The 24,532-nt window shown below is 50.3% G+C and overlaps 2 protein-coding genes across 5 annotated transcripts in view; one reads left to right on the forward strand and one right to left on the reverse strand.

Annotated features, from left to right (window-relative positions):
- Nucleotides 1-24,525, reverse strand: Ppp6r1 (protein phosphatase 6 regulatory subunit 1). 2 transcript variants are annotated; one of them, XM_051162276.1, is made up of 23 exons: nucleotides 24,390-24,525; nucleotides 13,927-14,159; nucleotides 11,365-11,551; nucleotides 11,142-11,279; nucleotides 10,997-11,062; nucleotides 10,313-10,425; nucleotides 10,106-10,219; nucleotides 9,681-9,843; nucleotides 9,437-9,589; nucleotides 9,214-9,348; nucleotides 8,433-8,497; nucleotides 8,201-8,316; nucleotides 8,024-8,109; nucleotides 7,802-7,891; nucleotides 7,628-7,725; nucleotides 4,834-4,891; nucleotides 4,581-4,753; nucleotides 1,972-2,105; nucleotides 1,748-1,880; nucleotides 1,552-1,622; nucleotides 1,359-1,440; nucleotides 746-856; nucleotides 1-655 (listed from the first exon to the last, which is right to left on the reverse strand). In XM_051162276.1, the coding sequence occupies exons 1-23, from the start codon at nucleotides 24,453-24,455 to the stop codon at nucleotides 589-591; spliced, it is 2,652 nt and encodes an 883-aa protein (XP_051018233.1). In that variant the 5' UTR covers nucleotides 24,456-24,525; the 3' UTR covers nucleotides 1-588. The 2 variants fall into 2 exon arrangements, with proteins under 2 accessions (XP_051018233.1, XP_051018234.1); XM_051162277.1 differs by lacking the exon at nucleotides 24,390-24,525 and adding an exon at nucleotides 23,486-23,590.
- Rpl28 (ribosomal protein L28) overlaps nucleotides 1-24,532 on the forward strand; it is a 249,835-nt gene that overhangs the window by 99,463 nt on the left and 125,840 nt on the right. The gene's annotated exons all lie outside the window — the stretch shown is intronic.

Consider the following 24,532-nt stretch of genomic DNA (forward strand, 5'->3'; position numbering starts at 1 on the left):
TGGTCAAAGTGCAAGGTCTGGACACACACATGGCCATATAGGCCTGATGCCCTCTGTTAAACCCCAAGGTGGTCCTGAGTGAAAGGCTGGGTGTGAGCATCTGCACCAGAGCACAGGTAAGTGGCCTCAAGCCCCAGCGCCAAGTCCCCACTGGGACAGACGGAGGTTGTGCTTCAGAGCTGCTGGCCCAGTTAATTGTCCTGGCTTCCTTTCTTACTCCTCCCTCAATATATATATATATATATAATATATAATATACTTCTCTCTCTCTCTCCTTTCTCTATGTGACTCTCTATCTTTATTCTTGGAGACAAAGCTCCATAGTTTCTCTTCTCAGTGCAAATGGGGGTGGGTGAGGGCATCTCCCTGGCACCAGCCTCCTTGGGAGTCCAGAGGAGAGAATGTAGGGTATGGGGCAATGGGGTAGAGGGCCACCAAAGGACCCATCTGCCCCACTGGGGGATTCCATAGGGAGGACAGAGGATTTGGCCACCACTGCCACCAGGCAGCTACCTGGAAACAGAGGGAAACATGTGTAAGGGTCCAGTGACCCCCATCTCGCTCACCCACCCCCGGCTGTAGCCACACTCACTGGGAACCCAATGAAACAGGCCCTCCTGGGGTAGAGCCATTGGGCATCTCAAGGGCCGGGGCACTGTTAGGAAAGAAAGGAGACGTGGAGGTTACCTCTTGCCCCACTAGCCTTGCCCCATCCACCCAACACCTCCCCGAGAGGCTAACTCACCTCTGGCTTTGGGGAAGCCCCAAAAGTTCTGGGCTCTTTTCCCCCTCTATGGTCTGGGGGGAATGGTGGGCCTCAAAGGCTGGGACAGAGGTAGAGGGGTCTCTGGTTGCACTGTAGGAGAGACCAATTTGACTACTGTTAGAGGCTCCTGTAGCCCTGCCTGCCTGAGGCCACCCACCTCTCCAGAAGGGGCCTCAGGTGAGGGCAGGGCTGGGGAACAAACTGATCTCAGAATAGGGAAACCTATGATGGCAGAGCATGGTGGGGCTACAAAGCCACAGGGGGAGAGCCAGGCTTCCTCAGCCTTATATCTTTTACTGCATTCAACGGTCATCCCCCTGCAGGATGTGCTCGTTTGTGGTGCCATGCACACCACTGCTTCTGTGGTCCCTGATCCTCCTGGAAGTTGTTCTCACCTCTGGGGTCACAAGAGCCCTCTATGTGCCATTGTCTGAAACATTTCATTACTAAGAGGAACAGCTACAGGAGCTCTAGGTAGAGCTTAGTGCTAAGGACAAGTAGGGACAAGAGCCCAGCACCCACCTCAGCAGAGAGGCTGGGCTTCCCCTACCCCACCTCCAGCAAGCAGCTCAGATGGGACACCAATGGTCACCTGTCCAAGGAGCTGGGGGCAGAGCGCATCCCATGCAGAGTGGCCTGGACATCCGCAACACTAACCAAGGCCTGGCAGGGGGCTGTGGAGGAAGAAATGGGCCACACCTCAGCTGCCACCTTCCAGCAAGCTGAGTCATGGCTGTGCTGCGGTCTTGACACATGTGGACCTGAGAAAGGTAGGTTTGGCTCACCCAAGGCCTCCGCTACTTTGCTGCTATCTGTGACTTCCTGAGGTGCTGAGGGGGGTATGGGGTCCTGAGACCTACAAGGTAAGAGAGAAGCTTCAAGAGGTGGTTGTGGTCAACATCCACCCCTAAGAGACATGGAAGTGCCTCCCAGGCCAGATGCCAGAGCCATACCCACCCGCCATGCCCTGCCCATCCACACCTGAGCTGTGGGGCATCATGGGCTAGAGGGTTGGTCAGGATCTGGGTAGAGGACATGTCTGCCTTCCTGGAAACTGGAGAACCTGTTGGGGCATCCGTAGGCACTGGGTCAAAGGTAGCTGTCCAACTTGGGCCTGTGGCAGAGGTAAGAGAACATGGACAGAAGGTGAGCTTAAAGCAGGCAGACACTCTATGTACACCTGAGCACAAACCCCCAACACTCACCAGAAGCCTGAGGGCTGGGGCTGGGGAAGGAGGAAGGGCTGGTTCTTCCACAGGCTGCCTGGCCAGCCCCCTCATCCTCATCCTCCTCTTCCTCATCCTCCTCATCCTCCTCGCTATCTGTGCTTCCTCCACTCCTGCATCAGACACCAACTCATTAGGAGACCATGCAGGGACAGCCTATGACCCACTTCCCCAACCAACGGCCGCCCAGGACCACAGAGCAGATGACAACAAAAGCCTCCAGAGCGGTCCAGGGAGCCCAGGGATATGAAGGCGCTGGAGAAGCCAGCAGACAAGGGGAGCCTGAGTCACTTGAGAACGAGACTCAGCCACAACCACAAGAAGTGAGGCACCAACTCTCAAGTCACCTCTGTCACCAAACACAAGACTTTCCACCTGTACATAAGATTTACATTGTTTTTTTCCCCCAGCTAGAAATGCCAGAAAACACAGCAGCTTGGCTGCTCTCAAACAGTTGGAATGCTTACAACACACATGTATAACCTTGAAGAAAATCCCAACCACCTATATGCACAAATAAGGAAGGAAGGGTAACTTAAACTCAAAGAGAAAAGCTGCATGTTGTATTTCCTATGCAGACCCTACCTCCTAAAGCACATATGTACAGATGTAAACAAGCACAAATGTGGATATTGTACAACATTTAGAAAAGCAACCTAAAGAGGGGATTATTAGGTAATGAGGAAAGATGGAATGCAGGCAAAAGGACATGAGTCAGAAAGATGCTAGCAAGCTTTCCATTCTTCCCTACTCTCAACTCGACCATAGCTTGTCTTCTACCCCCATGGCTGGTAAGAGTTCTGGATACTGAAGTAGCAAGAACTACAAAGTAAGTAAGTGACAGTAATAAGTTTAAAAACCTAAGTGGCATGCCAATGCCTCAGAACAGCCACTTGTGTACAGAAGATGTCTAGAATGAGGGACCAGGCAAGTGTCTAGATGACTTCCTTAAATCAGCTGTGTGAGGTTTTTGTGAACTCATTAGAATAAAGTGAAGAAAGGAAGACTGAAAGAACACAAAAAAGCATCAACATGGTGTGGTGGTGTATGCCTGTAATCCTAGTACTCAGGAGGATCAGAAGTTCCAGGTCATCCTCAGCTACAGAACAACTTCAAGCCAGCCTTGGCCACAAGCTAGTTATGTCTCAACATAACAAAAAAATCTTGAGAAAAAAAGAGAGACAGAGGGATTTGTTTAAAAACTAATACTTACTCTGTAAGGAGGCTCTATCACACTCGGATACACATATAAGAAAGCTAAATTAGAATTGAACAAAGCTGTGTTTATTACGGCATTATTTCCAATGCCAAGTTATAACACCAGCCTTGGTGTCCATCAACAGAGGACTACACAAAATGTGATCTACATACAAAAACAGCTTTGAGTTCTACTTAGTCATGAAGAATGAAATTACATCATTTATAGAATAACAGAGATCCCATGTTAAGGGAAAGAAGCTATAATTTAAAAAGACATGAAAAAGGGCAGATAGTTGACTAAGCCAGGAGTTGTGGTACACATCTGTACATCCTGCCTCAAAACATTCTAATGCCAAGAATTTCAGTTGCAGGACACTTTTCCTACACTGTATGATTATAAAGAGTGGGGAAAGAGGCAAAACTGCCTCATGGGCAAGATGCCAGGACATTGTTGCCCGTAGCATGGTGGACAGCAGCCATGTGTGGGCACACAAAGTGAGTGGGTCCTGATCCTGGCTCTATGTGCTGACTGCATGTTTCCATTTCACTGCAAGCCTAGGGTCTATACATTTATCTGTATGCATGCTATACATCAATTATCAAATTAACACAAATTACTGGTATTCAAGTTAGGTTATTCGGTAAAATCTTGGAGCTGCAGGCCATACATGAGGTGGTGTTTACCTCAGCAAAAGTTCTGACATGGCCAGGCAGCGGTGGCGCACGCCTTTAATCCCAGCACTTGGGAGGCAGAGGCAGATGGATCTCCGTGAGGCCAGCCTAGTCTACAAAGCGAGTCTAGGACAGCCAGGACTACACAGAGAAACCCTGTCTTGAAAAGACAAAAAAACAAAACAACAACAAAAAACCAGCCTGGCGTGGTGACGCACACCTTTAATCCCAGAACTTGGGAGGCAGAGGCAGGAGGATTGCTGTGAGTTCGAGGCTAGCCTGGTCTACAAAGCAAGTCCAGGACAGCCAAGGCTACACAGAGAGACCCTGTCTCGGGAAAAAAAGAAAAAAGAAAAGAAAAGATGATGAAAAATCTAATTTTGAGAAAAGTTCATCTTCTCTCATTTCAGAAAGAGGAGGAAGGAACTTACGTTGCCCCCTCTGAACACGGGAGCACAGAAGAATGATGGAACCCTCTTCACTCTGCACCTGCCATAATTCAAATCAACTGGATTTCTACCACTAATGATTGAAACCACCCAACTAACATACAACACACTGATTTTCCTCATCTACTTCAGCCTCAACCCAACACATTTAGACATCTCTGCATTTAGTGCCTGTGAGCACACACTTGCACACATGCACCTGTTTAAACACATAAACATCCACACACAGTGGGAACTTACAAGATAGGAGGGTAGAAGGAGACTCACCGGACACCAGGGGGCTGGCCTGCATGGGATGCCCTCGCTGGCTGGCTGCCCTGCCAGGCACCATATTCTCCATCTGACTCTGCTGAACCTCGGCCCTCCTCCTCCTCTTCTTCCTCATCATCGAACTGCTGGATCCGGTCCTTGTAGCATATCTCAAGCAGGTTGGCATTGGGCTGCAGAGCAGAGTAAGGAAGATGGGCTGTACTGCTTGAGGCCCCTCCACCAACTACAACCAGGACAGGTAAGCACTCACATTCTCATCATCAGCATTTAGGGAGAAGGTGATGTTGGCAGTCTTGTCAAATGGTGCACTGGAAGGAAAAGATACAGTGAGAGATAATTCTCACCTCTGTTGCTTGATCACATGACCCTCATCAATATACACATTTATCTCCTAAGGTTTTATAACCTCAAACCCAGTGTTCACTGTACTCTAAGGTCAGAGTAGGAAGGAAGAGACTAGGTCACCTAACACACACACTCCCAATACATTCCACTTGGTTCTCACAATCACACCAAAGGGGAGTGTCCTCATCTCCTCTGTAAGCATAAAACCATGCTTCTCAGGCTGGAGAGGTGGCTCAGTGGTCAAATGCACTTGCTGTTCTTACAGAGGACCTGGACTCAGTTCCCAGCACCACACGGTGGCTAATGACTAAAGCTAACTCCAGTTCCTGAAAACTCTATACTCTCTTTTGGCTTCCACAGCGACTGCATGCATACAGTACACACACACACACACACACATACACACACGCAAAACTCATGCACATAAAATTGAAGAAAATCTTAATACAAAAATAATAGCCTCCTTCAGCAGCTCAGAGGACAGAGACTCAGGTAACCTGCCATGCAGGAAGTCCTGCAGGATGGTCTGAATCCTAATCTGTCTGTGGAGTAGCCTCAGGTGACTACTCTGCACTTCTAAATCTCATTTGTCACCTGTAAAATCGAGGAAACAATCTACCTTGAAGGGTGTTGTTAAGAATTTAGAACTACAACCTACATAAGTTTACACATCCATCCATGTTGCCTGGTACAGGAGTTTGGGCTGTGCCAATCTGCTGTTTATACCCACCATGCAACAAAGCAAGCCACCAAAAAGCACGAGCAAGACTTGCCCTATTCTGTGAGGTGCTCTAATTAGGGGTGGGGGGTGCTGGGAGCCAGAAAGGTAGCTCAGAGGTTAAGAGTACTGGCTGCTCTTCCAGAAGTCCTGAGTTCAAGTCCCAGCAACCACATGGTGGCTCACAACCATCTATAATGTGATCTGACGCCCTCTTCTGGCCTGCAGGTGGACATGCAGGCAGAGCACTGTATACATAATAATAAATAAATCTTAAAAAAAAAAAAAAAGAAAAGAAAAAGGAAATGCAGGGGAACAAATCACTTCCTATCAGGGTTTGTGGCTTTGAGTTTGTGGTCACCCTCTTTCTTGTCTTTAATGAGAATGCAAATGCTAGAGGTACTACCCTCCTGGAAAATATATAACACTGAGTGCCAATGAGTCAAACTACTTCAAAGAGATCACCCCAGCCAGACCCCACCAAAAGTGTAGGTACAAGCTGCAGTAGCTGACACACCACCCCTGACCTTGAGAAGCCTATATTATGGCATTCAAATGATAAAGTAGGGAACATAACCATTTTTGGAGATTAGGTAACACATTGCTATCAGGGGCCCACCACTCTCAACCATGAGGGGGAACCCCCCACCCCCGTAAGACTTAACTGTCAGGGCTCAGTGGTTAAGAGCACTGGCTGCTCTTCCAGAGGTCCTGAGTTCAATTCCCAGAATCCACATGGTGGCTCAAAACTATCTGTAATGGGATATGATTCCCTTTTCTGGTGTGCATGAAGACAGAGCACTCAAATACATAAAATACATAAATAAATTAATCTTAAAAAAAAAAAAAAAAAAAAAGACAAGTTGGGTGGTGGTGGCCGCTGGCACACGCCTTTGGTCCCAACACTTGGGAGGCAGAGGCAGGCAGATCTCTGTGAGTTCAAGGCCAGCATGGTCTACAGTGAGCTCCAGGACAGCCAGAGCTCCACAGAGAAATCCTGTCTCAAAAAAATCAAAGACTTAACTGCCTCAACTACCCAAAAGATGCTGCCTGTAGGGAGCACCTCACAGCAGGCACATGAGAAGCATCCAACTGTCACTTCGCATAGTGCAGGAGCATCTTTTCTCCATTGCCTTCTGGACGGCCTTTGTCTCAAAAAGGTAGGTAGTTACCCCAACTCCATCCACCAAGAAACTAGCACCACTCCCATCAGGATGGAATCAAGTTTCCACTTGAGTATACTCCCCAAGGGACCAAATAAAGATCTCTTGACTAATAGAAGGCCAGGCACCAAGCAGAGAAGCAGTAAACACGACTGTATCTAACAAGACAGTGAAACAGCAGCAGAGTGCAGTCCGCCACCATGTGCCCACAGACCCTGACAAGACTCTCACTCGGCTGGCTAGGTCCCAGGATGTTGTCTCTTTGTGTGTATATGGCTGATAGACCTGTTCAAAGAGTGGCAGTGGGTATTACAAAACAGAATAAAGCTCAGTAGGTACGCAGAGCACCCTAGGTGACGACATGAGTCCATGCTGCCCAAGGCCAGCTCCTCCACCCCACTGCAGAGAAGCTCAGCATTCAGCCATCTGACAACCCTGTTCTTCTTTCCCCAGAGACATCAGACTAAGTCACCTCTCACTCAGACTCCTTCCTACACTCTACACTGTGCTCATCATCCTCACCATGAGAAGTGTTGGTGTCCCACCCTCATGAGCGTCCCTGTGGGAAAGGAAGAGGACTACAGAGCTGGGTCTTAGTCTAGAAGAGGCGAACACACAAGGCCACAGCTGGGGTATGTCCAGAAACAGAGGCTGCCAGCTAGGTCATGGTGCACAAACATGAACACTGAGGACAGTCGAAACATACGCCATCATGAGGTTAGACAGCACTGTGACAGACCTCACAGAGGGACACATATGGGCAGGCACAGCACATGCTGTCACAAGGCAGAGCTCCAACTTCAACGAGGAACACTTACTTCACACTTTCCTCCTGCTCCCCAAATTCCTCATCATTAAAGCCAAAGTGGTCAATGAAGGCTGAGGTCATGCGTTGCATCTGGAAGTCCATGAAGGCCTACAAGAGGAACAGAGGTCAGGGCTACAAGGGAGCTGCCCTTCCCCACTCCTCCACCTCCACAGGTGCAGGTCACCTGCTGCAATACAGCCTCCTCGGGGAAGTTGAACTCCTTGAGGCGGTCATCTTCATCATCACTGGAGGAGTGAAGGTGGTGAGTGTTCACCTTGGGACAAGAGGATGGAGAGTCGTCAGGGCCTGCTGAAGCCCCCAGAGGAGGGCAAGGCAAGCAGCCATAGAAGTAGGGGCATAGCACATCAAGAGGGAGAGGACCATGAGAGAGCAGATCAGGCCTCACCAGATCCACTGTGTTCTTCTTATTGGTCTCAGCCAGGGGTCCTGACACAAACGCTTCCCACCGCTGCTGCTGCTCTTCTGGCAGCTCTGAGCACATGGATAGGGGAGAGTGTAAGGTGGGAGAACCTCGGTGCCAACATCCACCTCTCCAGGATGCAGCTCCAGCCTCATGCCTCACCCTTTAGAAGCTGCCCCAGTTGTTCAGCATTGGGCCCCTGTTCTGCATTCTGCACCACAGCATTGGCCAACCGAGTCAGGTGACCCATGTAGCCTTTCCTTGGGCCCCCTCCAGACCTGGTTGAGAATGGAAGGCACAGCTGGATGACATACTGGATGCCTGGGCTATCCAGGTCCCCAACCCACCTCCCACTGCCCTATCTGTCCCCACAGGAAGTCTGCTAAGTACTGACTGCACACGGTCGTTCTCCTCCCAGGATGTCAGAACACGCTCCACCAAGCGGCAGTGCTGAAGGAGCTGCAGGAGAGCAAAGAGGAGTTAGCCTGGGGGTAGCTACGCTCTCAAGAGCCCAGCAGCTGGGGAAGGGGCCTTTACTTAGCAAATGTACTTCAGCAGGCCCCAGCCTGGCAGCAGAGGGAGGGAGGATGGGAGCCAGTGTCTCTGGCTTACTTTAATTCTGGATTTCTCGTCTTTTCCTTTTCTGACACTAGGTAGACTAGCCTCAAGCTCTTTGTGTAATCAAAGATGACCCTGACCTTTTGCTCCTCCTGAGTGCAACACCACATCTCCTTTTCTATGCTGTTCTGGAGACCATCCAGAACCTCATGCATCCAAGGCATACACTAACCAAGTAAGCTCCATCCCATGCCCTAATTGTTTTTTCTGAGACTACGTAGCCTAAACTAGCCTCAACAGTTGAGATCCAACTCTAGAGCTGGGACTTCTCACATGGAATGTAAGCAGACACCCACAAGGCTCACCCCCTCACTTGCTCAGAGACCTATCCTCACTCCCTACTGCCAAGTCACAGCATTCACTGGCCCTCAATATTTACCCATTTCTCCCCAACTCTGTAACCACCCCCATCCCAAGCACTGATGCTGCTCAATAGGCAAGAGTAGAGGCAGCCCGTGGGAGGCACCTGAGGGGCTATGTCCTTAGGCACCATGTCCCCGGAGGGAGGGAGGGAGGGAGGGAGGGAGGGAGGGAGGGGGGCAGTGCTCCCAGCTTACATGTTTCACAATAGGGTTTGGGACAGGTGTCTCGGAGCTGCTGTCTGAAGGGGGCCCGGAACTCAGCATGGCGCTCACACACACCTCCACTTGAGCATGCAGGAAGTTGTTGAATACATAGTGGAAGAAGAGGTCCTGAGGGAGTGGGGACATACGCTGATATTAGAAGTGTTCTGCCCACATCTCCACCTCCCTGGTCCCTGATCCCACCCAACCCTTGTACCAGTAAGGTGTTGGGTACATCCAGCACCAGGAGCTCCTGCGTCAAGGCAGCGGCGTTGGTACTCAGGGCACTGGCCAGGAGCTTGACCACATGTAACCTCGTGTTACCCAGGGGTGGGGACAGACTGCCCCACGTCATCTGCAGAGGCTCCAACTACAGGACAAGGAAGGCTTAGTGCACACAGGGTCCTTTATTTTCCACCTCCACTTCCCTCTAGAATCACAACAATCCCTGTGTCTCCCACCTTGGGAGGTTCAACCAGGAGCTGATGGAAGCGGTCAAGCCGGGGACGCAGGGCATGCAAGGCACCCATACTGGACATTGCATTATCCAGGGCCCCCTGGGCCAGGAGCTCCAACTGCCCATCCACACTGCTAAAGAAGTTGTTCATGGTCACAGAGTCAGACCTGTGGAGGAGAGCAGGATAAAGGCAGAGTGAGTCACACAGGCCACAAGAATGGGCCAGAGAAACACCACAGCCTTGTGCCCAAACATCTGGGCACCCTTTAAGTGGTCAGAAAATCAGGGCAGAGGACAGTCCTGGCAGAGAAAGAACCATATCTCTTACTAAAGCCATAGCTTTGCACAATGGTCATCCAAACCTTGTGGCTCTGAGGGCCTGCGAGTACAGGAAGGGGCAGTGTGCCACTTCAGGTTGGCACTCCTCACCTTGGCCTCCTAGGCTCCAGGAGGGTCAGCAGCACCTGGATCCCATTGACAATGACAGACTGGCACTGCTCTCCCTCAAACATGTTACTCAGAAGCTGCTCGATGGTCTCCTGCCTGGAGGAAGGCGTCAGAGTGAAGGACCAAGGGCCAGGACTCCCCCAGAACAGCTCCCCTCCCTAGGCCTCAGCACTGGTCCTGCAAACCCACTTCTCCAAGGTGGCCAACAGCTGGTCTGGCTCCGGGCTGTCCTGGCCTTGGATCATCTGCTCCCGGCTCAGGCGGATGATGTCACACAGGGACTGGGATGCATTGGAATGTTGCTGGGGAAGTGGAAACAAGTGAGGACGCACCACAAGCTAACCACCTGCTCCCAGCCCTTTAGGCAGAAAAGGGTAGTCACACGGACATGGGTATGCATGCTATAATGAGGAAGCCAGTACCCAGAACCTCCGAGACATTCATGTATGCACATGCAGCACTGCTCAACCACATGCTCACTACTGCTGAATGGAAAGCGAAAGCAAAGCTTGGCCCACCTGCATTGGAGTATTTACTATTCGAAAAGGAATGAGGCACTGACCCATGCCACAATAGTTAACATCCCCACCCTCTGCCAAGACAAGTCTCATGTAGGCCAGGCTACCCCCAAACTTTCCAGGAAGTGAAGGATGATCTTGAACATCTCATTCTCCTCTCTCCAGTTCCAGAGAACTGAGATTGTAAGCGTGAGCCACTAAGCCTAGCTTATGTGACTCCCAAGGGCTTCCTGAATCTTAAGCAAGCATTCTACCAACTGAGCCATATCCTCAGCCCCCTACTCAACTTTTAAGGCACAAAGGGGATGTAGAGCATAATCTGAAGAAGATGTTTGAACATGTCACTGGCACTCACATTGTCATCTTTTGATGGGTGGATCTGCTCAATTAGTCGCTGGACAATCTTCTCTTCATTGAGCCACTTAAGTAAGAGAGTAAGTTCTTAAACTGTATGCCAGCCCATCTCACACACCCCCGCCCCTCCTCAGGAGGATCCTCACATTGAAGACATCCTGCCGCAGCTGGGGCCGCTCCACACAAGTAAGCAGGCGCAACAGGAGGTCCATGATGGCCGAGGTGCCAATGTGGCGCAGCAACAGGTCCACAAAGTCATCTTTCTTGCGCAGGAAGGACACAAGCTGGGGGCACAGGCTGTGTCATAGCGTAGGGTCCTGACAACCACCCTCCCTACTCCTTACCCACATGTTGAGAGTCAGCAGGCACCTGGTCTGTTTTGCGATTGATGAGAATGCCCATGACCTTGCTGAAAAAGCTAGCAAGCAGTGGGTTGAGGTTGTCACCACTCTGCAGGAAGCCATAGAGCCGGTTCAGGAGGGACTCATCTGCACCCAGGGCATCGTTGATCTGGGGCACATCAGAGGTCAGGATCTCACAGGCTACACTAGGGTACCTGAGAAGTGAGTGCAGGGTAGGTATGGGTACAAAGAGAAGGCAGAGGCCTGCCTTCATCCCCACATCCAGCACTAGGTTCAGGGAGTCCTGTGTCCACGAAAGGAAACCAAAAGAGAAATGAAAGCTCCTTCAATCTCTGTGCCCTCCTCAGGCTTCCTTAAGAACCCTCTGAGAGGGCACAAGTTATAGCTCGCTTGGTGGCTAAGGGCACTTGTTGCTCTTCCAAGATGGCCTGGGTCTGATGGCTAGCACCTACAAGACAGCTCACAACCATCCTAACTCCAGTCCCAGGGGATCCAACATGCTTTTCTGGCTTCCACCAGGACCAAGCCCTTATCATACGTATCTGGTAACACGCAACCAAAACATCCATACACATAAAATAACATTTTAAAATTAAAGCCAGCCAGCCATGGTGTCACCTTTTATCTCAGCATTCAGAAAGCAGAGGTAGGAGAATCTTTGTAAGTTCAAGGACAGCCTGGTCTACAAAGTGAGTTCTAGGACAGACAGGGCTACATAGAGAGACCCTACCTCAGAAAAATAAAATAAATTAAAATTAACAAACAAAAAAAAAAATCAACTGGGAACTCATTCTGGTGGTACATGCCTTTAATCCCAGAACTCAAGAGACAGTGGGTTTGTGGACCTCTGTGAGTGTGAGGCCAGGTTGGTCTACATAGCAAGTCCAGGACAGCCAGGGAGGGGTACACAGAAAATCCTGTCTCGAAAAGCCAAAAAAAAAAAAAAGACTTGCAGAAGACCCAGGTTTAGTTCCCAGCCAGGGATACATAGGGAGACCCTGTCTCAAAACAAACAAGAAACCCACTGGGGCTCCACCACCACAGAATGACATCTGACTTGAACTCAATCCTAAAACTGCTACATTTCCTGATCTCCTCCCACCACTAACTCCATCTCTTCTAATATTATGCTCAGTTCCACATGCTGCTCAGGCCAACTCTCTCCTTACCATCCTAGTCCTGTGTGATCTTTCTTTCTTTTTCTTTTCTTTTTTTTTTCTTTTTAATTTTTTTTGGATTTTTGAGACAGGGTCTCTCTTGTGTAGCCTTGGTTATCCTGGACTCACTTTGTAGACCAGGCTGACCTCGAACTCACAGTGATCCGCCTGCCTCTGCCTCCTGAATGCTGGGATAAAAGGAGACACCATGGCTGGCTGGCTTTAATTTTAAAATATGCTGGGGTTAATGGCATGGGCCACCACGTCCGGCCTGTGTGATCTTTCAGAACCTCTAACCTTTGCTCCTCTTCTCAGACATCCTTGGGCACTTGACTTGGGCTCAGAGTGTCACCTAAGGCCCTATCAGACTACAGCTGCTCCAAGTTTAGCCCAAAAAACCATGGGACCTGTGCCCCCAACTTCTAGAAAGCAGATTCTCTATGCTGAGTCTAGATCAGGTAATGAAGTAGATGGGCAGACACCCAGTAGGATGAGCTGGCAAACAACAGATACCCGGGAACAAGGACTCCCTACTGTTATAGAAGTGCTCTCAGGGGCAGCAAGACCAAATAGGCCATGGCTCTACAGCGGTCACTGTCTTGCTCCCCACTACAACAGGGTAACTGAGGACCAGTTCTCCCTGTTATCTATCTCGTTTAACAGGCAAAGACCAAGCCTGAAAACCTGAACTCAATGCCCAGAACTCACATGGTGAAAGGAGAGACTGGAGAGACTGATTCTTCCAAGTTGTCTCTGAAAATACACACACACACACACACACACACACACACACACACACACACACACACACACACACACACACACACACACACACACACACACACACACACACACACACACACACACACACACACACACACACACACACACACCCAGGGAAGAGTCAGGTATGGTGAATGAATGCTATAATCTCAGAACTTGGAAGGAAGAAACAGGAAGATCGAGAATTCAAAGTGATACTCAACACAGCCAGTTCAAGGTCAGCCTGAGCTACGTGAGACACTATCTCAAAAACGACAAAGTGTGCTGGGTGGTGGCAAGGCAGAGGCAGGCAGATCTTTGAGTTCAAAGCCAACCTGGTCTACAAAGCAAGTTCTAGGACAGCCAGCTACAGAGAACCCTTGTTTCAAAAAAACCAAAAACCAAAACAAAACAAGAATAACGAACAAACAAGAAAAAAGGTTAACAATAAATGAGAGTGGGAGAATGTGGCTCCCTGCTGTGGTCTGAGGGGTGAGTGGAACTTACCCCAAGGCCTTGTATTTGTATGTCTAGAGATCTTATACAAAACTTTAAAAAGAACTGGACCATAAAGGGCATGACACTCCCTGCCTCACTTCCTCGTCCCCCAAAGCTCAGTTACTGAATACAGAGGAGAATGAAGGACTCACTTGTAGCGCAGCCGCTCCTCACCACTGGATGGGGGCTCTTGGGTGACCCAGGCCACCATGGCCTGCAAGTGGGATGGCTGTAGCAGGAAGTCTAGGAGCTTCCGGTTGACAACCTTGCACTCCTGCAGCACGTCCTCCTCATCCAGCAGCTCCGGCAGGCTTAGGTCCTCCTTCTCCAGCAGTGTGTCCAGGTGAGAGCTCGTGTGCAGGTCAAACTTCCAAAACATGGCGCCCTGCAAGCATGGACATAATCATTGTCATGCACACCTAGCAACCCCTGATGAATGAGGCCCAGCCAGTGAGCAAGCACAACACTAATCCCAGGCCACAGATTCCCTGCAAGCCTGCCCTGCACAGGGGCTCCACAGGTATAGCACATATGCTAAGCACTGTGACCAGTACTCAGTCCTGCTAGGGAAGCCAGAGCCCACCATCTCAGCCTCCAAGCTGCCTCCCCTGCAGTACAAGAAGTCACTTTATCACTCTCAGCTTGAGGGCCAGTGAAGTTCTCCATGTGGACCATCCAGGGAAAAACTAAACAGCATGCAGTGACCTTGGCTCATCCCCATGAGCCTGTGTCCACTGTCCTGTATCTGGGCAAGGATATCATTTGAACTGCTGGCTTCAGATTCACTTTATTTGCTGAACAAATGCAAATACTCCTATGACCTCTAGTGCACAGCTGCTGCCCATCCCAGCAAATCACCCAACGCCGCCTGGTGAGGTATAGGGTGGTGGCAGCCCGGAGAGAGGAAGTATGCTCATCTCGAGGCTGTGGCTGTTGCCTGGACACAACACACACAAACACAGCCCAACCATACTCTCATTACCCCACGCCCAGGCCTGAGACAGGGAAGAGGAAAACTTGGGATGGGGGCTCCTAGAATAGGAAAGCCACTAAGCAGGGCCCAAAGAAACACATCATGAGAATAAAATGAGGTATGGGTCCTGACTGCAGTAACTAGCTACAACCAGAAAATCCTGGGTGCTAACCATGTGGCAGCACTGTCCTGAGTCCCTGACCTGCACTAATGCCTTGCTCCTCTCAAGCAACAACAAAGCTCCATATGGTCAACAGACCCAACCTGTGTTACCAGCTACTGATTCAACAACGTGCATACGGTACACAGATCCACAACTAGAAGCTGCCATCACCTCATCACACAGGATGGGAAGAACTGCACCTCAGTAAGTTATGAGGCTTCTCAGGATCCCAGGGACCATCTGGCCCCAAAGACAGCCCTGTGGAAGGAACTCTTGCTACAATTAAGACCTGACCACAATTTCTGCTCTTCAGTTGTCTCCTGATAGCCTGCCAACCACCTGAGTCAGAGGCTGCTGCTGCCCCAAGCCATGCTGGATAAAGCTAAGGCAGAGTAGAGCCAGCCAGGCATGCTTACAGCCTGGCACACATTAGACCGTCTCTGCCTAAATTAGGTCCCCTCTTGCACCGACTTCTATTATTTCCCTGAGACCCTGTGATTTGCAACCTGAGTCTGATCCTAGGGATAGCTCCTCTACCACGGCCAGCCAGCTAGAGCTTGCTGAAGAGATAGCCAGCCCCAGTTCTCCAGCACTGCCCGGAAACTTATGCTACTCTTTCAGCTTTCTTCATGCTGTGTTCTTCACCCACCCTGGACATACTGCTCTTTGTTCTGTTTCCAAAACATGTCCACTTGCTCTGACCTGCACAGAGCTCACTTAGTGCTATCCAGAAGAATTACCACACTCCAGAGGCTGGAGATGTCTCAGTAGTTCAGAGCACTTGCTCTTCCTGAGAAATTGAGTTCAATTCTCAGCATCCATGTGGCCACTCACAACTGTCTGTAACTCCAGTTGCTGGGACGCAACGCCCTCTTCTGGCCTCTAGGCACTAGGCACACATGTGGTGCACAGATGTACATAAAGACTAAACACTCATACACATAAAAAAAATTTTTTTTTTTTTTTTGTTATTTTGGGTTGTTTTGTTTTGTTCTGAGACAGGGTTTCTCTGTATAGCCTTGGCTGTCCTGGACTTTGTAGACCACGCTGGCCTTGAAATCAGAGATCCACCTACCGCTGTTTCCCAAGTGCTGGGATTAAAGGCCGTGCACCACCACCACCTGCCTAAAAAAACATTTTTTTAAAAAAAACTATTCTTCCAAAATTTTCTATGCTACAAAGACTCATAGGATAGCACCTAACATACAACCTCACACTGTAGTTGTAAATGCTCACAAATATTACTGAAAGGCAAACATATTGCCAAACCATGTTGTCACAAGGCTCCAGCCCCCGAGGCAGGAGACTGCCAGTCTGCGATTGATATATTTAAAATCACTCCCACCCCTTGGCTCCATTCCATCAAGGCCAAAGGGAGGAAGTGCAGTGAGAAGAAAGCATAAGGTCACTCAGGGCAGGTGGGGAGGGGACAGGCTAGTCCTAGGGTCAATGCAGGGGCTGGAGGTGTCATCATAGATGTCGAGTGAGGGTGAAGGAACCGTCACTCCACAAGAAACACACACTGTGTGGGTCTCAGGGGACTCTACTTCACTTAATGGCCATCTTACAGGCCAGCCAAGATCTGTCATAGAGAACTTGCACTGTAAGGGGGATTCACCAGCCCAGAGGAACACTGACAGAGGGAGTGGTGAGGCAGACAGGTTTCCTGATCTGGGTAGATGTGGGACTAGAATAATCTCAAGGGGCAACCGCCACATTAATCGTGACTCTGCTGATTTCCGGCTGAAGGCCATGTGGTGTGAAGTAACAAGAAGTTGGACTTGGTGAAAGTGGAGGCTGTTTCACATGTAGTAAGGAGATGAGACAGGCCAGAAAGCTGCCCAAGCCAAGTAAAGAAAAGCAGGACTGAAAATTCTGATAATATGAAGTGCCCAGAACAGACAAATATCTGTAGTGACAGAAAGGAGATTACAAGTTTTAAGGAACTAGAGATGACAGTTTCCTTTTGAGGGGACTTTTTTTTTTTTTTTAATGTTTTAAAACTGACCCTGCACAGTGGTACCTGCCTATAATCTGGGCACTTGATAGGCTGAGGCAGGAGGGTCTAGATGTTCAAAGTCAATTTTGACCTCACAGTGAGTTCAATACCAGCCTCAGTTACCTAAGACCCTGTATCAAATGAAACAAAGTCAAAATCTATGAGAAAAGAAAATAGTATGAAACAAAACGATTGTGGTGATGCTATGCAATGTTGTAGATATACTCAGACCCACTAACTTGTGTTCTTGAAATGGATAAACTAGATGGCAAAGAAATATCAGTAAAACCATTAATGAAGAAACAAAACCTGACTAGGGCAGGTGCACTAAGGCAGGCTAGAGCTGACAAAGTGCCTGCTGGGAAGCTCACCCAAGTTTGGCTCTGGAAAGCTCACACAGATTCCCCTTTCCCCATCCCTCACTACCAACATTCTTTTTTGTTTGTTTGTTTGTTTTTGTTTTTTGAGATAGGGTTTCTCTGTGTAACAGCCCTGGCTGTCCTGGACTTGCTTTGTAGACCAGGCTGGCCTCAAACTTGGAGCGATCTGCCAGCCTCTGCCTCCCGTGTGCTATGATTACAGGTGTGCACCACCAGAGCCTGGCTAACTGCAAACATTCTTGAGAAAGAAAAGATCATCTTGTTAAGTCTCCATGGTAAGAAGATGGCAAGGGCAGGGCATATGAGTTGCGGAGCCTTAACGGTGGGTATTCACACTGAAAAGTGCCACTGCGGCCCTCTACATCCTGGCTACACTCAGCATGAGGCAGAGGCCTTCCACAAGAGCCCTCTATGCCCACCCTAAACCTGCAGCACAAGCCACTGGGGCTGCCTATCTTAAAGCTGGGGATCAACTACTGAGGTCACCAAGCAGACCAGCCAGCAGGCTCACAGACAGGGAAAGCACTGCAGTGGCCATATGCAGTTTGAGAGTTGATGGGGAAGGCCAGAGGCTAGAGGATCAGGTGGACTCTTGAAGACACCCAACCAAGAAGCACGGAACGAAAAGTTTCACTGAGTGCAGTGATGAAGACTTTTTTAGGGTTGCCAGCAGAACACCACACAGAGGGGGAGGTGTGTAGCTTGACTAGTATGTGCTAGTAACACACTTCCCATTTTACTAAAGTGGGGCTTAGGGCTGGTGAGATGGCTAAACAGGAAAAGGCACTTGGCTGCCAAGACTGACAACTAGAGTTCAATCCCTGGGACCCACATGTGGAAGGAGAAAACTGACTCTTGCAAGTGTCCTGTGGCGCGCGCGCACACACACACACACACACACACACACACACACACACACACTGATAAAGTCGGGCTATTTGGAGTAAACAACAGCAACAACACCAACAACAAAAAAGCCTCCTCCGGGCTGGGCGTGGTGGCGCATGCCTTTAATCCCAGCAGAGGCAGAGGCAGGTGGATCGCTGTGAGTTCGAGGCCAGCCTGGTCTACAAAGTGAGTCCAGGACAGCTAAGTCTACACAGAGAAACCCTGTCTCAAAAAACAAAAAGCAGAAGGGAAAGAATCACTGCCAGTTCCGTTTGACAACAGAACCTTATTTAGAAAGGGGTCCAAAGGAAGAGAACCACACAACTATCAAGAGATGAACTAGAATCTATGTGACATGCGCTAGTCTTCTGACAGAAACTCTCACTGCGAAGGCCCATCCACCACCCCCAAGACCTGGTTAGAGGGCATACTCCACAGTGGCTCAGAACCCCCTATACCAACTCCAACCTTACCACGTGTCTCAGTGATTAAGCTGGACTTCTCCCCAACAAATCTAGAGGTATTGTTAGTATGGGGTTCATGTGCTGTCCCGTTGCTTCTACGTGAGTTTTGGAAACCCGGGTAGCAGCAAGGGACGCTGATTGAAGGCAGGTACTGATGTAATAGAGCCAACTCCTTCTACAGAGTGTCCTGAGACCATGCTCAGACATTTTCAAGCAGGAGCCATAGAAGACAGTCACTACACCAAGGGTGGCAGGAACTCTGAGCATTTGTCCCAGTGACTTAAGCATTTTCCTCAGATCACTCAGATACTTAGCACTATACACGCCGCCACCCCCACCCTGTGTTACTTTCAGCAACTTAAAGAAAACGGAAGTGACAACCACTAGACGGTTTGAAAACCAAGACTGGCTGCTAACGGAAGGAAGGGAAATTATAAATGAGAAAGGAAGCCATTAGAAACGAAAGTCGCTCTGCCTCTCCTGCCAGCTCTAACATCAGTAGCTGGCTTCTTGTTTGCTATGTTGTTCTAAGGTCCTTTCAGGAGCCTGCCAGTCCCTAACCCTTCTCCTTCCCTGACCCAGATAGGACCTCATTATGTTCCCCATCCTGTTCCTACTGTGGCTGCAGCTCCTGCTGTAGCTCCAAACACTGTTTACCAGGAAGGACAGGTTCTGTATCTGCCAATCCTTCCATACTCGCATTATCCACCCCCAGACCCCAACCACCTAGAAATGGGAGACGAGAGCAAAGAAATGTTTGGCAGGGCCTTCAGGACAGCCCCCTGCACTGCCCAAAGGTTCTAGCATCAAGATAGACCCTCAGGCTGGCTGGCTGTTCCAGGAAGAAAGGAAACCCTGCTACCAGCAGCAGGCCTGCTAGCTCCTTAAAAGGCTGGGTGGATCATGCCTCTATTTTTTTAATGCCACAGCCAGGTCCTGGCCAAATCTGGAAAAGGGGTTTAGGACACTTAATACCAGGGATGAGGAGACAATAACAGCAACGTAACTACCTCTGAGCAGGACCAACAGTGTGGCCTTCAGCGCACACCTCCACCCCGGCAAAACAGGCATGGGGGACAACCATTTAGAGACAGAACCACTGCTAGAAGGCCCTGGCTGCATGGAACAATGAGCTGGGACTTTCCTCTGCGGCTTAGGAAAGGCCTGAGTGAGGTGACAGAGCAGAGGCCTACCCCTCAGAGCCTAGAACCACTCTCCTAGAAGAAATAGAAACTCTGGCCCAACTCCAGAGGAGGCATTAGAAAACACGGTCTAAGGATACTTGGCCAAGGACTGGGGAGAAGACGTGAAAGTTTATACTCAGTACTCATCTCCTGGAATGGCTATGGGTTTAAAGGGAAAAAGATATAGTCTCCTTAACAGATGTGAAACAGGCCCTAGAGAACCAGGACTTGGAAAGCTGATCTAGCTTGGGCTATTTCAAAACTAAACTAAGCTAAACTTTGGAAGACCTAAGTTCAGATCTCTATGTGTGTGTCCAGACTGGGCCCAAATTCCCGAGCTCACGTGATCCTCCTGTCTGAGATTCATAAGTAGCTAAGATTATAGGTACATATCACTGCACCTGACCAGGGCTGGGATTTATCTCTCCAAAGAAACCCAGGACCTAATTCCAGTGAGGCTCATCTGAGAAATATCTTTCAGATGAAGTGACTGCAAGGTGGCCCTTCCTAGAGAAGAATCCATGAAGCTGATGTGCTAAGGGAACCCTGGCCCGGCATGCCTGGGTCCCCACCAAGCCAGTACTGCGCAATAACTCATCACAACACCCAGACCTCTGACCTGTCGCAGCACGTCTAATGGCAGAAGCATTCAACAATTGTGCCTCAACTGACTGCACTCAGGATGGAAGCTGTGCTCTCTACTTGCCCTATAAGCTGAGTCTACCTCCTCCTGCGCCTGTCAGGCCTCTATACAGATACCACCTCCTCTAAGAAGACTCTCCTGGCAAGCCTCTTTCCAAAGCATTCCTTTAAAAGACACTCTATGAGAGCATATATACCTCAGCTGTGAAAAAAAACACAGGCCTGTCCAGGTACCTGCCACTCTCTAGCCATGCTAACACTTGGGAAGTAGAGGCAGGAGAAGCAAGAAGTTCAACTCATCCTTGACTACATAGTGAGTCTGAGGCTCGATGGTTTACATAAAACTCTGGTTCAAAATAAAAGTAAAAATAAAACTGAAGCCAGAGAAGGGAAAGTGATCTCTGAAGGTCACTTGGCCAGAGATCCCAAAGTAGGAAAAACAAAACAAAACCCAGGCGTGGAGGTGAGGGGGAGATGAGGTTGTTTTCCTTCAATGGAAGAAAAGATGACATATGACCCAACAAAAACAAACAACCAAAGAGGATGAATGTAAAGAAAAATACACAACAGCTCCTATACCACACAGAAGCTAAAAGTATACAAGATATTCAAGCAAAAAGGCAGAGGAGCAGTGTTTGCCGCCTATCTCCCTCATGGGCACCAAGGCACATGGGACTGGAGAGCTATTTGTGGTGAGGGGCTGCCCTGCATACTGGAAGACAGTCAATACCATCTGTGGGTGGGATATACATACAGTAGAGGTTACTTCCTGTAAACAGAGGACACATTATAGCTAATAAGAACTACTATATTAACAAAGAGCTACTGATGTGGTGTATTGCTGTACCTTGCAGTCTGTGACAGGTTATCTACAAACATTGCACTCAATATCCACAACCACCCTACAGAGAGCCCTCCTATTAGCCCACTTACAGATGAGAAACAGGTACAGAACACTTGCATAACTTTTCCAAGGAGCCACCACTTGGAAAGGTAAGTCTAACTCACACTCACACTCACAAAAATCTTGCTCTAAATAACATATTACCCTAACCACAAAACTAGAACAGTAGAGTCACTGAACCTAGGCAAAATGATTCATGTGTTTCCAGAAAAATAAACATCAAAAAACTCACAGGAATATGAATAAATTAATAAAAAATATTTTAAAAAAACTCACAGGAGAAACATTTTAAGCAGAACAAAACAACTCCAACTACAAGTGTATGTGGCAGAACATGGCAAGTGCTCCCATTTAAACTGTCCATATTAGGTACATACAGAACGCATACAGAATCAACTCGTACTGTGCTGTTCAACCAATCCAGTCCCTGCAACATTGGCCTTGGTGCTGACACAAGTTCTCCTTTAGGATGAAAGCAACCCTGCTGCAGTTTCTACAACCCTCTACCCAGTACCTCATCTGACATACAATGCAGCTTCCTTTCCAGAAGGGTGCCTTCCTTCCAGGTGTTAATGGTAATAAGCCCTCAGTACAGCTGCTTCTGTATATAAAGAGTGATCAAAGCTGGGTGGGCATGGTGGCGCATGAATTTAATCCCAGCACTTGGGAGGAAGAGGCAGGCAGATCTCCGTGAGTTCGAGGCCAGCCTGGTCTACAAAGTGAGTCCAGGATAGCCAAGGCCACACAGAAAAACCCTGTCTCGAAAATAAATAAATTAATTTTTAAAAAAAAAAGGAGTGATCAAGAAAGACCCTAACTACCTTGGCCTGGTAACATAAACATGTAATCCCAGCTACTTAGAAGACTGTGAAAGGAGGATTGTGAGTCAATATCCCACCAGCTCTGCAGAGTGAGTTCAAAGCCAGCCTAAATAGCTTAGTGAGAAACGTTGTCACAACTTAAAACAGGAGAGGCTCAGGCTGCGTCTAGCTCAGTGGTAAAGTGCTTGTTCAGCAGTAGGAAACTTTGGGTTTGAGGCCCAGTGCCACCAGGAGGGAGGAAAAAGAAGGGCCCACTAACCAGGTCACTTAAAGCCCTGGACAAGCGTCCCAACCGAGCCATTCTCTCAACACTCCCCCCTCTCCACACTTCAGACCACTCCATCCCTCCGGGCCCAAGCTTCTTCCATGCTCCCCACCTTCACATATTTGCACGTGCTGTTTCTTCCACCTGGAAAGGCCTTCTTCCCACTCTCCATCTGTTAAACTCCTCCTCAGCCTTCCTCGACAGAAAAGCCACCCATCCGGCCGGTCTCACCAGTCTCTCCCCACTCTGCAGCCTGCTGCCACAGCACCCTGGGTTACCACCATCACAACACACACTAATTGTGACTGTCCAGCTCTGCCTTTGGCTTCCTGGGTAGACAAAGTGCCAGGGTCTTCCACTGACCACTCCCTCTTCGGACGGAGCACCAAGCAACCAGGCCTCATCTCAGTACCCAGTAGTGCACCTAACAGTGGCTCCCAAGTGCCTCCTCACCACAGGAAGAAGCTAGGGACAGCCTGGGACGGGACAGCCACAGACAAGGTGAGGAGGGGGAAAAAAAAAAAAAAAAACCACACATACAAAGAAAAACCAACCAAAACCTGTTTAGGCTTAGTCCTGCCTTCCTGAGCACAGGGTGAGACCAAGAGTCCACGAAGGCTGGTGAGAGTGAGACCAGAAGAGTAGCCAGGAGGAAAAGAGGAAGGTGCCCAGGACGAGGAAGGCTACGACAGGGGAGTGGGCCCAAGGAGTCCCAAGGGAGCTGAGTCAGAGTGACAGGTGGAGGTGATGTGGATCCCAGTGGGACGAGATGGGGGTGGTGGGCTGCACGGGGAAGAGAGGAAGAAGGAAGAAGAGCTTCAGAGACTTAGAAGGGACCCCCTCAGGAGACGAGGAAGATGGGCTGGGAGTGATGACAGCGAGGTAGGCACAGGCGCGGCGACAGGAAATAATACTTGACGACACTGACAAGTGGCTAAGAGACTTGACTTGGGGGCGCTCAGGGGGACCGGGGGAAAGAACTCGGGGTTAGAAGGCGCACGCCCCGGGAAGGCGGCTGCGGAGCTCACCTGCGCGGGGGGGCGGCGGCTCCTCGCACTCGGGGCTCATCGGGGCGCCCCCGCCGCCCCGCCGCCGGCGGCTCCGGCCCTGCGGAGGGGCCGGCTATGAGGGGCGGAGGCGGCGCCGGTGTGGTGGGGTTGAGGCGGGGGTGGTGGGTGTCGCGCAGACGCCTGGACCGGAGCTCGCGGACCCGCGCAAGCGCCCTCCGGTCACAGGGAATCCCCTGCCTCACCGCCGAGCGTCGAACGAGTTCGGGCGTCGCGACAAAAGTAGGCGCGCTCGTTCCACAAGCAAGGCTCCGCGGCCGACGCGGGACCTGCGCAGGCGCCTCCGAAGCCGGGGGGCCGGGGCGACGGGGGAAGTCGTCGCGGGTCACACACGCACGCGCGCGCGCGCACGCGCCGGCACCCGCGGTATAGGGCAAAAAAAAAAAAAAGGCCTCCGCAGCCCCGGCGGGTGCAGAGCTGCACCGAGAGCCGACGCCCGTCTCCTCAGCCTCTGAGTCGCCCGAAGCGGCTAGGTCTCGCCGGCCCAGCCGTCCACCTCAGGCCCACCCGACGCACAGGAGCTCCGCCACAGTCCCACAATGCCCCGGGCGAGGGAGGACGTAAGGAGACAGGCTCCGCCCTCTCTCGGTCGATCACCGTGCGTAGGTGCGCGGGCGCGCGCGGGGCCGCTGGTTCGGCCCGGCGGGGCGCGCGCGCGCGCGCGCTGAACGTTGGCGCCCAGGCCCCGCCCACCCCGGAACCGGGCCACCGCCGGTGTCTGCCGTTGCCAACCTTCTCTCCCCGAGTTAACCCTTAGGGCCCACTGCGCAGGCGCTGCTGCGTCCCGAGCCCCCCGTTTTCTGTGACTAGGTTCCAAAGCCGGGTGAATGATTCCGTTCTAGGACCTTTTCGCCCTGATAGCTACCTTCGGAAATCCGTTTGTTACCCCGTCGCCTTCTTTGACTCTAGAGACAGCTCCTAAGAGATCCATTCCGACTTTTCGTCCCCGCCCGAAGCTGAGTGCTGTTTTTTGAGCCGGGGTTCGCCGGGGACGCCTTCCGCCACCGA

This window comes from Acomys russatus, chromosome 19, assembly GCF_903995435.1.
Source record: "Acomys russatus chromosome 19, mAcoRus1.1, whole genome shotgun sequence".
NCBI lineage: Eukaryota > Metazoa > Chordata > Mammalia > Rodentia > Muridae > Acomys > Acomys russatus.